A 12,152-nucleotide genomic window follows, 5' to 3' on the forward strand; every position below is an offset into this window, starting at 1 on the left:
ATTTAGTTCACATCATTTAAAATGTGGAAATGTTGATTGTGTCGAATCAATAAATAATAGGTAATAAATTGCAGTTCGTTTGTTCCACAATTTGTTCATTATAGAAAGGTTTCCAATGTAAATCATCTTTCAATGTCTCAACCGCTTTCATTGTATTCGCTAAGAAAAAAATAACCTTTTGTTCAACAAGAATGTATTCCAGTCATGTTTGAGCCGCAGTGGGCAGCGAGCATCTTCAAAAGAAAAGTGATGACTTTTACCTTTAACACTCCCAGGGGCGTGCTTTATATGCATTCAATAATTTTCTTGTAATCAGCACAATAACGGTTTTTCTTCGGAACGGTGGTTGTTTATTGGAAGGAACGGTTATAGTTTATTTAGACCGCATTCAAAAAGCAGTTCTAAAATTGTAAAATATCAGGCATAATATGAACAATTCCACGCAAACGCCGACGCTGATTTTCTATCAATGCGTAGGCGTTTGCAGGTAAAAATGTTTTAATTTAAAGGTGGGTGAGATGTTTTTGCAAAAACCTATAAAAAATCACTTTGATGCGTTCGGGCAAGTTTCTGCAGAATGAGGCAATAAAACCATTCCGATATTTAATATTTTTTTCTTGTGCTGTAACCACAAGGCTGATGGAATAGGCTTTTTTGCTTCAATAATAACTGTAATAAACTGAAAACAATAAATTTTCAAATTATACAGCAGATAATGGGGTAGGAAATTGAGTTCGATTTTGCTTTATTTGCCAGATTTGAAGAATTACTTGTTCAGTTCGGAGACGATTTATTTTGCTTATTTTGCGTTCAAAATTAACAGTTGAGCCACAATAATTGGTTTCGTTTTCGGTGTATACTAAAGCATATTGTTTACCCATCGATTGTTGACATTTTTACTATTGGCCAAAGACTAAATTTACATTTTGCCAGATTGTATTTTTCCATCCGTCTTAAAAATCAGTTTATATCTTCAAATCTAGCCACACAATATGTATATATTCATATACAATCCCTAATGGGATGTGGGTTTCCCTTAAAAGTTAAATCGTTATGAGAAACTAAATGATAAATTTTTTATTTCTTTTTCTCTCTTCGATACTTAAATCTCGAATGTTCATATAGAAGAAAAAATATGAATCGAGTGTAACAGCAGTACACTAAGAACCTGTTCAATAGTTCAACAAGTTTTAGTTAATCATATAACAAAAAATAGAAAAATAACTATTAGTTTTTCAAGAATGCAACAAAAAGGTTCTTTCATGATACACTGTATGAAATATTTATGTTATTTGATTATTTATTTGCCTTTATTTTGCTCTTATTTTTTATGTCTTCTCTTAAAAAATCCTAAGAAATAATGACAAAATGATTGCTTCGGTTCTTGTCCTCAAGTCTAAGCTCCTTTATGTTATGTTTCTTGTTTTTTGAAATTGAAGAACAACAAGTTCATTTAAAGGTACACAAAATGCGCGCATTTCCAGAAAAGAACAAAACTTTTCCTCGACACTTTTCTGATTATTTTTAGTAGGCAAATCAACAAAGCATTTCTCAGAAAAAAATCGAATTTTTTATATTGATACGTTGTAAATTGCTTGCACAAAAATCATTAATGAAATAGAACCTACAAAGTATGAAATAATCAAGCTAATACGCATAGAAAAAATATTAGTGTCAGTCAAGCTTGGTTTTCTCTATCGCTTTAAGATTAATTACATTCCTAGTTCGCAACAATTGAATGCAGCTAAAACATTTGCATAATTTATGTGAACAGCGAAGCAAAAATTTCCCATTTCTTATACAATTATCCTATATAGTTAATTATATAATATTGTATTGGAGTTGCTCAATTCACATTTCTTTCGAGATATTTGCCAAACCATATTGCACACGGCGATGGGATGAGCAGGAACTGGCCGAAGTAGAATAAGTAGGAATATGAAATTATCTGCTTAAAATGCGAAACTTGATGGTTCGATTGATTGGGCAAGAATATCGAATAAAACACGACTAGTGGTTAAGGTTACATGTAGAAAAAAGTATTTCAATTTCTTGGCGATTTCTCTCAAGTAAATTTGGGCGTGCTATTTGCTCAACCAAAACGAGCCAAACCCTTTCTTTTAGACAGATTTGTAATCGAAACACACGAAGCAGCTTTGAGATTTACCTAGATATGTTGTTGGTGTATCTAATTAGCACTTTTTTTATTAAAACGTTTCGAACTAAAATATGATGATGAATGACAACATTTTTCTTTATATCAAAATATTATTAGTTAAAAAATATTTCTTGCTACGCAAACACTCTAGTTGAGCAAGTTAACAATAATCATTGAAGTTTAACACTGAGAAGGCTCAATGATGACTTAAAATTTGATCTTTTATCAATTGCCTTTGAAAACCAATTTATGCATACATGCAAAATTATTATTTTTATATTAATATTATTTGTAGTAATTACAGTAAAAATTGATCAATTTATAAGAATAGCTTATCAGCTAGCTTTGGTAAATAAAAAAATGTATTTATTTAATACTTTGCTTGTTGGACAAATGTTTCTACAGTCCAAGTAGAAGTTTTTTCTAGTATTGGCACATACGTGGAAAAAATGTTATAAACGAGATCAAACTTATTTAAATAGGCTTATATAGACTTCTTCATACAGTCAAAGTGGATTTTTGAACCAAATACGACAAAGTTTTTAATTTAGCCAACAAAAAGCAGTAGAAAAGTAAATGACTGCTTAATTTTGATTGATTTTTTCTGGATTCGCAAGTCATATAAATTCACAAATTACATAAGTTCGGGTTCAAACTTTGTCTCATTTGGCCACAAGGTTTTTCAAGTTAATTGGAACGTTTTATATTCGCGTGCACTATTTGACGTAAAATGAAATTTAGAACAATCAAAATGTTCGTTGTTTGTTTTTAAATTTAAGCGTTCGTTAAGAAGAAATTAAATTATGGCACTCGATTTTATCTAAATAGTTGGAATATATAGCATCAATCGTAGTACCGTGACTAGTAGTAGCTTGCTACTATAAGTTGTAACTTATGGTAGTTTTGGGCAAGTAAACCATAGATAAAGACAAGTAATGAAGCAAACTGGAACCTTAATGAACGTTAAGGCACAGCTTATATATCATGATATTTAAGCTGTGGTTAAGGTTCGCGCGCCGAGTGGCCACGCCTCCGTGTGCGTGCGAGAGAAAGAGCAAGAGACCCCAGGGTGGGGTGGGCCAGAGAAAACAGAGCCGTAATCACACAAATTTTCATAAAAAAGTGATTTCATGTTCTTCTAAGAATAAACTACAAATTTATCACATTGGAACCTCTACGTAGAGTGAAACTAGAACAACTAGTATACGATTAATTATTACGAAAAGATCGCATACAAGAAGTTTGAGTAAAAACACGAAAAACCCCGAATCACTTCTGCCTCTTAACCATTAGATGGAGTGTTGTGCGATTGTTAGCAATTTCTCAAATAAACAATTCAAAATTTGTCTTGTTATAGGAAAATAATTAATCCGGAATGCCATAAAAAAATAATTGTTGAAAAACTTCATTATTATTTACACATTTATATTTTCGGTAATACGAAATTTGTTAATCGTGGTTTTCTTAACGACATTGACTCATGTGTCAACTGTATTTCTTTTACTTTTGATATTAAAATGCAATTTAAAGGGGACTTTGCCGACTGCGACCTCAAACTTCTTTTGGCTGCACGTTTTCCTTCAAGTTAAATGTTTTCTACTTACTGTACAATATTGTAACTGATACTATTAATTTTTATTTCAATTTTATAACTTTAAAGTTTTTTAAATCAGTTTGAATTGCTTACTTTCATGTTAATATAATTAAATTTTATTAATCTTCTAATTTAACGTGATAATTAAGTGTTTCCGCTAACAATTTGCCGCAGAATGATCTATAAAAGCGGAATGTTATTCTAGTGTTATTTAAAATGAAATATGTCAGAAATTATATAGGGTGATTCAAAATTGGTGGCATTAATCTGGAGGTGTTGTCTGGGGATGTTTAGGAGAGAGAGAAAAATAGGAAAGCAAATAATTTTTGCTAAAAACTCAGAAATTTGCAAAGAACTATATCAGAAAGGCGGCAACAATGTTTTTCAATTTAATATGCCTAATTGATATAACATCAATTCCTGTTGCGTCGTAATTATTGAAAACTCCGGTAGCCTGGAAAAATAAGAAAGTAACAACAAAATAGGCAAGGATAAACAGTAAATTCAACAGGATTCGATGAATGTGGGAACGTACTTTTGGAAACTCAATATTATCAACGAGAAACTGTTCTTTAAAGTCATCATAACCTCGAATTGATGTGTTTACAAATAAACATACGTTAGTGCCTGTGTAGTCCACCTTATTGTCTCCTGCTCAATTTGAACCGGTGTTCAGTAAACCATTGGTTTAATGTATCTTTGTGTTCTGTTATCTTACATACGTGACACTAATGATGCTCTTTCTCCAAATTTGTTGGTTGCCTGGGAAAGTGTCAGTTATATAATGCTAATAATATTATAATAATGCTTTCGAGTACCCCTGGAAGGCTCTGCTGCAATTATCTCCAATACCTGTTCCTCTGTGTCTGGAACCCGAAATATTCGACACGACAGAAAAAGTCTAAGGCTGCAGATTAGATAAGATTATAAAATTTTAAAATCCACCTTACACGATAAGAAGAAAGGAAAAAATACGAAGAAACATGGCGGGCAGTGCCTAATTTCACAAGAAGAAGAGAAACTTATATGATTAAGAAGACCCCTCTTAGGTGGTCATTTTTAACGCTTAAGGGTAGTCTGCCTTTACCCCACACATAGGTGTGAAGTTGGACACTCTTTATCAAAAAAAATTAGTGGGAGCGAAAAGTTATCTTGTTAAAATTAAACTTTTTATTAAGAAAGACTCAAAAAATCGTCCGACTTCACCGTGAACGATGGTAATATTTATAAGCATGTCAAAACGAGACGAAAAATATACGTCGATTAAACGCTCAGTTAGACAATTGCAATTACAATTAAACTATTTGGTCTTCCCCTGTCATTGTAAAAAAATATTTCCGTTTGCAAAATATGCATTTTTATACTCGTAATAACTGTCTGCAATTATCGGACTATTGACTCTAGAAATCTGATGTTGTATGTTGGAATGAAACGTGCCTCATGTGCATGTGAATAATGTAATGCAAACGATAAAATATTTCCATTTAGTTGTTGCCAGTGGATTTTAGAAACAAGTAATCCAAATGGTATTTGGTTATTGAAAAATTCGAAAAGAGAATGCTGGGAGTAGTACTGAAAACGTGACTGGCTGAAACCAATAATTGGAACTCAAGTTGAACTGCACTGTTTCGCCGTCGCTTTTAATTTACGTAATTTACTAATACCTGTGTTTTAAGCAGGTTGTAATTTTCTTATTACTGGTCGAATTTATAGATCTGGCTGGTAATTGAACGCAGACCAAATGTTTGGCGGTTTCGTTATTATTTAAAAAAATTGTAAGGCCTATAAAAAATCCATTCACCCATTGGAAAGTTTTCCATTTTAGGGCTCCGGTCTTGTTCAAGCAGTTAAAATCACGTTACATTTCCCATGAAGGCGTGACAACTTTCTTTTCACATTACAAACGAATATGTTCTAATGTATTCTATCAACACGATATCGCGGTGGTGCATTTTGCAATGGTGTGTTTTGCCGTAGGTATAAATCTGCCAGGTTGCTAAACGTCTATGAACCGCATTCTGGGTACTACCCGAACCATTTTTACCGATTAGCAAACCTCAATTTATTAGTTATTTAATAATAACACAGTCTATACGAGCACCAAGACCGCATTCCATTCAGTTGAAACATGACTAACGTTTTTGGTGAGCTTGGCAAGCCATTGAAACTCAGTGTCCCAAAAGTTAGCAAAGAATTTTATATAATTTCACCAAGTTTGCCAAACTGGGATCGCAAATTTAACTGCAGTGAGTATTTGGAGAGAATTGAGTAATTATGTGCCTTTGTTTGCAATACATCGTAACAATCGCTTTGCCCTTTTCCACTAAACCGGAATGGTTTCCTTGTCGAAGATGGGGGGAACTGGGATATTAAGAAAGATTATATACTTTCTTGAAATTTTTCCGCATAGATTTCTTGCTGGGGTTTTGTTAAAATTATGCCCCTTAAAATATTTAAAAACTCACATAAATTGTTGATGTATTTGTAGTATTTTGGACACGTAAATGACCATTTTCTAACATCAAGAGCCTCAAACGACTTTTACGCAAAAATGTCTATTAAACTATATCCAGTAATCATTGATATCGATTAGTTATTAATTATGGAATTGAAGCAGTTGGAAATCTATAAAAAACACAACATGTAAAATACCGTCAACTTCGATACTATAAGGACCCTATATCCGTTTGAGTGTCGCTCATTTATATGTAAATCACTTTTTATAATTCACTCGGTATGTGTGCCGGAAATTGTAGTAGACAGACAGTTAACGAATCAACGCGTCGGTCATAATAAGTAAATATGAGCAATAATAGAAGTGTAAGCCATCAGAACAGTGTAAGCGTTCAAGCAAACCACTTCTGAGGATGCAAGCCACACGTGCTTGCGAAACGTCAAGAAGAAATTCTACCGAACGACGGCCTAAAAACCCGAAAAACCCACTTGTTTCAAGGAATGGCCTCGAAAGTCTATCTCTTTTGATAATAATAGAAGTGTTCAATGAAAGCGTAAAAAACACTTAAGTAGTAAAAAATCTATTAATATAAGAAACAAAATAAGTACAGAAATTTTTACAATTTAGTATTTTATAGAGCTGACTCTTTAAAATATTTTTTTTTTCGTTTTAGAACTGGGCATGATTGTTGTATTTGTGTTGATGTTTAGAAAAACACCGTCATATAATGTTCTTCTATTTTAGCTGCCCATCTAGCGATACTTTCAACTTTTATTATTTTAATATATTACGTCATTAATCATTATGGAGAATCATTCCTCCGCATGATGTTGCATGGAAAGAGAATTATACAACTTTGCAATGTACATTTCTAAGGTATTTTTATAAACTTGCGTTTATTATTGCTGTTGTGGATATTTATCAATGTATTTGTTGAACGATCTGCATTTCAAACAAATAATTTCATAATGTGAACAGGAATCAACTGAAAACTTGGTTATTTCGTGGAATAAAGTCGCAGTTGCGGTCGGAAAGACATATCGAGGGGCAAAAAAATACAAGTAGCTTTCTTTGATATTTTCAAAATGGTGCAAAAACTTGCAAAAAAGCTCCACTCTTCACCAATAAGCGATTTTGAAAAAAATATTATTTAAAACTTCCCAGTCATTGAATTTTGAAAAATTAAATGAAAGATAATAAGATTAAATATAATATTTAACAGTACAGTGCAAATGCAAATAAACTCAATACAAAACGAGTACGTTTTTACAATTAAAGTATTCACAAAGAAAATCAATTCAAAATGAAGTATTTTTAATAAGTAATTAAGTGTAAAGGAACATCTCAAGTGGCAAGCTTCCAGAAAATTGCACTTGATTAACTTAAATAATGTAAAAAAAAATTCCGGTCATTTTTCAAATTTAAAATAGCACGAGTGTTGACTGCAAGTTCCAATGAGGAAAACATCAAATGTAAATTGCATTCTACAACTTTATGGAACGATTTTTGAAAAACTATTTTAATGGTTATCTAAACAACCTTCAAAAGCCTCAATATATGTACACATCAGCAAGAAAATGCACCGGTTTTACTTTAAGACCTTTCCTAAAATCGGGTTCGTCATCTAATTAAAAAAATAAATAATCAAGAGTTTATTTCTTTTATATGTAAACTTTTTCTGGGGTAAACAATAGTTTTATAATGAAATAGAGCTTCTGGGTGGTGCTCCAAGAGAACCAGTCAAAACAAGAAATGTGCAGAAATGCATCAATTTTTGGACAATTTACACATTAGACAAAGTTTTTTTGGAAGACAGCTATAGAAACATTAGGAAAATTGCAATTTTATTGCTGCGCAAACAAATAACAATTTTAAATTTTATTGTGCATTTTAACCGATACGAAAAAAAATCAGAAAAAATTTAAAATTTCGTTTCACATGATACTCAAAGAACTATTGACCTTTAGTGAAAGTACTAAAAGTGAAGAAATGAAATTCCTACTCAATTTTAATGATCAAAACATTGCAATTGCAGTGCAGATGAGGAAATAAATGAAGAATGTAGGAGGATAAATTTGCAGCAACCAGATACTTTGGCAAAAAGAAACTCTAGACCCGGTTGTCTGATATTGAATGATCAACTTAAATAAAACTTGCACTTTAATCTAAATAAATATCTTAAAATCCGCTTGAAGCAACACGCCCTATAGTTGATAAAGTACTCACCGAGATCATTGTAGAAAATTATCCAACAGTCATTAAACACTTGAGCACAATTAGGAATAATTTCACACCTCACTATGTGGCAACTCCGGTCGTTTTATCCATAAACAGCGAAAAATTGTACCGAGCGACCACTTTTTCCCAGCACAGCACACTGTTCGGCAATCGAAAAGCAAACTTCTGCAGCTCTGCAAGACGCAGTTCTTCAACAGCCGAAGAACTGATGGGCAGCATTGAAGGAAGGTGAAAGGTAATGGGTTTTCAAGCGGGAGCACCATATAAATGTCTATAGAATTGGAATTTGATCAATAATTGGCAATCAGTATAATTATCTTCATTTAAGTTCTTAATATTGTCACTTTAAGTGAAGGCCGTGAAGGCATAGAAGACATCGATCAGACGTTGTAGTTTCCCTGAAAGGATCTGTTTCAATTTATTTTTCTTGTCAACAGGTTTCTTTTTGGTTTAAGGACTTTAAGCCCTATAAGATGAGGTGATAATCCATGAAATGGATAATTAGAAGTTAGTAATGCTAAGTTTGTAAAACTAATTACCAATATTAAAAGCTGTTGAAACTATAAAAAGAAAAGCAACGTAATATTGGAATTTGCCAAATTTTCAGTTCAGCTAAACATTTTTTCTTTAGGTTCACAAAACAACAATTAAAGTTTATCTGTAAGAAAGATACAAGAATTTTAATTTATTTACTTATTTAAGATTGAGAGAGGAAGGTGTCACAGTTTACTCTCTATAAGCTAATGAAGTTTTGAGTGTCTTAAAAGTGTTTAGTTTTGATTTTCTTTCAGTTAAATAGCCTTTCAAACCGCCATTGTGCATATGTAACAAAAAATACAAAACCGACAAAGCCAGAAATTTTTTTGAATATTTTTATATTTTTCTGTTTAGCAAAGCCACAACTAAATTTTCTGGTAATCTGGCAATTAATTAATGTAATTATTATCTTCTTCTTACAGATTTTCAATTTGCAAACCTTCAGCTGGATTGCTGGTCGTTTTTTTTCTATTATATTTTTAGTGTTTCTTGGTACAGGGGCTCCAACTTAAATTATTTACTGGACCCCCAATATTTTTTGAGCATTTGTCTGACTAAAAAAATGTAAACCTTATCCAAAGTTTTCTTAAATGAAAGCTGATATGTTTGGTTTTTATTGTTTGAAAACCATCTTAAGTCTCGCTCTCTACTTTTTATTACTGAAATTTAAAAACTTGTTTGTAGGTCATAAGTTGGTAAACTTTACGACTTAGAAAAAAGTCGTGGCTTCTCAGCCCGTGACAATTCCCCACGTTGGCATGTGCATGTGTGTTCATATTCCTAAACGATTTTGCTTCTTTTATTTTTCCTCTGCTTTCATATTCTTGATCAAAAAGCCTATTATTTTTCATTATATTTATTTTCCATTCATTAATATTGTTATATGTTAGAGGCCACTAAAAAACTAAAGAACAGAAAATTAACTTTACGTCACCTTATATGCTGATACCTAAACTCTACTCACCTTAAGTACCACTACTACCTACTTAAGCACATAAGGGCTTTTCTGTCATTGAGGCTCTAAAAAAATCGGCAAAAAGCTGATCCGATAACTCGTGCAAAATTAAAGCGAAGTCCACTTCTAATGAGGAGGAGAGTTTGAATGTGCATCTTCTTTTTAGATTAGATGACTATTATTAGATCATTTTTGCACGACACATCCAGCTGTTTCACTAAAATTTACTTCATTAATTTGTTTCATAAAAATTGAGCAAATGCTAAATCGAGGGCTTGTGTGAAATGCAAGTTTCGTATTCCGTTGGAGCATTAAATGAAGATCTAACTATGGCTGTACACAACATATCCAGCTGAAAAATCTGAAAGTGTCATATAAATCGAACAAAAGTCCGACAGGATTTAATTATAGTGAAAAAGTCTGTACAGCTCCATGATTGTAAATGTTCATATTTGGCTGGACAACCTGTTTTGTACACGGCGACCATCCAAACTAGCTTAAATCCGAAATTTGCGTTTGAAAATATTTGCGTACGAACAGGCACTTTCACAAAACTCTTCTAACGGGATGATCAAGCAAACAATCATCACGTTAATTTTGAAGTTCGCTACCTTCGGAATGTGGTAAATGCTTCAATATCCCTTCAGTTTTTTCGGAAAATGTGACTAAATATTCAATTTGATACGGGAAATGAACAAAATACGTCGTCTGTCCTTTATTCAAAGACGGCATTGTATGTCTATGAACATATAACGGATAAATTCGTGCGAAAAACGCTAGTGTGCTAGAATAGCCCTTCTCTGTTAACGGAAAGAAAGTTTTCAATTCGGAGTGCATCTTTATTATTTGATCAAGAGTGACCTTTTTTGAGGATTAATGGGCAGAAAATAGAGGATGGGGCACCAGCTTGCAGAAAGCTGGTCAGAATTAATTCTAATCTATAAATGTGTAACTGAAGTTGATGGCATTTTTTATTTCTCTTTATTGCCTGTGTTCATTTCGTCAAATAATCAAATTTTTGACTAAGTTTCTGTAATACTATAGAATGTTTTTCTGTCTTTCCAGGTGGCAAGATGCAGCTTTTCGTCAAGGTGGTTGCCATGTAGATGTAGAGCTTTTAGTCCCATATTATTGACTTTTATTTTATCATAATGCTGCATGCCATATTTATTCCATACGGAACGACGAGGGACGTTCTGGATCTTGAATTGAGTTTTGAAATTTTTCGAATTTTCTTGCTGTAGACATAATTTACACTCAGATATTATACGTTAACGAATCAATGAGGTTCTCTGCAGAAGACTCTTTTCATATGTAAAACTCTGAACTTTCCGTTGTGAACTATACTTTTTATTGTCTTGGCGGATAATCTTGGCTGTATTCTAATGTGGAAATAGCGCAGGATCCAGATCGAAATGCTTAAACGTAGGTGGGACTTCTTCATTGCTTGTTTTTGTCAGATTGCCAAACAAATTATATTTGCCAAACGATTCATGCAAGGGAATTTTAGCGGCCAACATTTTTTGCCATCTAGCGTCCTTCAGGCTGCAAGTGGTCCATATCAAGATTTTAAGCAGATTAACCGCCACTCAATGAGTCTTTTTCCAAAAAATTTTAGTTTTAGAGAATTTTCGGCGACCTGGATCCGCATAGTATTCAATTTTGTAAAAGTAGATGGAAACCAGGGGTGTAGTTTTTTTATAGCATTTATGCTGCTCGCAGGTGCATATTTGTGGATTTTGTGTGGCGAATTTTATATAACGACTTTTTTTAAATGTTCCGCGTCATTTTGAGAGAGCAATTGAAAAGTGAACGGAAGAAATACTGTTAAACACGGATTTTGCTCCTACTTTTAACCGATTGTTATCAAGCAATGTGGTTTCTTTTAAGACAGCGGAACTCCAGCGAATACCTATGGCACCTCAGTCCATTTTTTGTTTTTGAAATATTATTATATGGCAGCAGTTGCGGAGTTAAGGGCAAATAAGTATGCAAACAATGTAGGTGGCAGTTTAAATCTCTCTAACTCCAAATTCCACTTTTTCCGCAACTACAGGGTGATTTCAAATTGGCGTCATTCCTTTGGAGGGGTTGTCAATTACGATTGTCAATCAAAATACCAGTCTTAGTCGGAAAGCACGGGAGATCACTTCGCCCACTGCCTCATCGCCTTTGATAATGTCCACCGCAGTTGTGGACGAAACGTCAGGAAGAA

At 33.0% G+C, this 12,152-nt stretch overlaps 1 protein-coding gene across 1 annotated transcript in view; it reads right to left on the reverse strand.

Moving 5' to 3' along the window:
- Positions 1–8,629, reverse strand: part of LOC109536110 (serine-rich adhesin for platelets) — a 58,157-nt gene extending 49,528 nt beyond the window's left edge. Inside the window, exon 1 of the mRNA XM_019902192.2 lies at positions 8,434–8,629. Within this exon, the coding sequence (XP_019757751.2) occupies positions 8,434–8,442 (9 nt within the window). The 5' untranslated portion in view covers positions 8,443–8,629. The remainder of the gene's footprint in view (positions 1–8,433) is intronic.
- Positions 8,630–12,152: the final 3,523 nt, after the last annotated feature.

Source organism: Dendroctonus ponderosae, unplaced genomic scaffold (assembly GCF_020466585.1).
Source record: "Dendroctonus ponderosae isolate FM_Combo_2020 unplaced genomic scaffold, Dpon_F_20191213v2 Dpon_F_20191213_8, whole genome shotgun sequence".
Taxonomy (NCBI): Eukaryota; Metazoa; Arthropoda; class Insecta; order Coleoptera; family Curculionidae; genus Dendroctonus; species Dendroctonus ponderosae.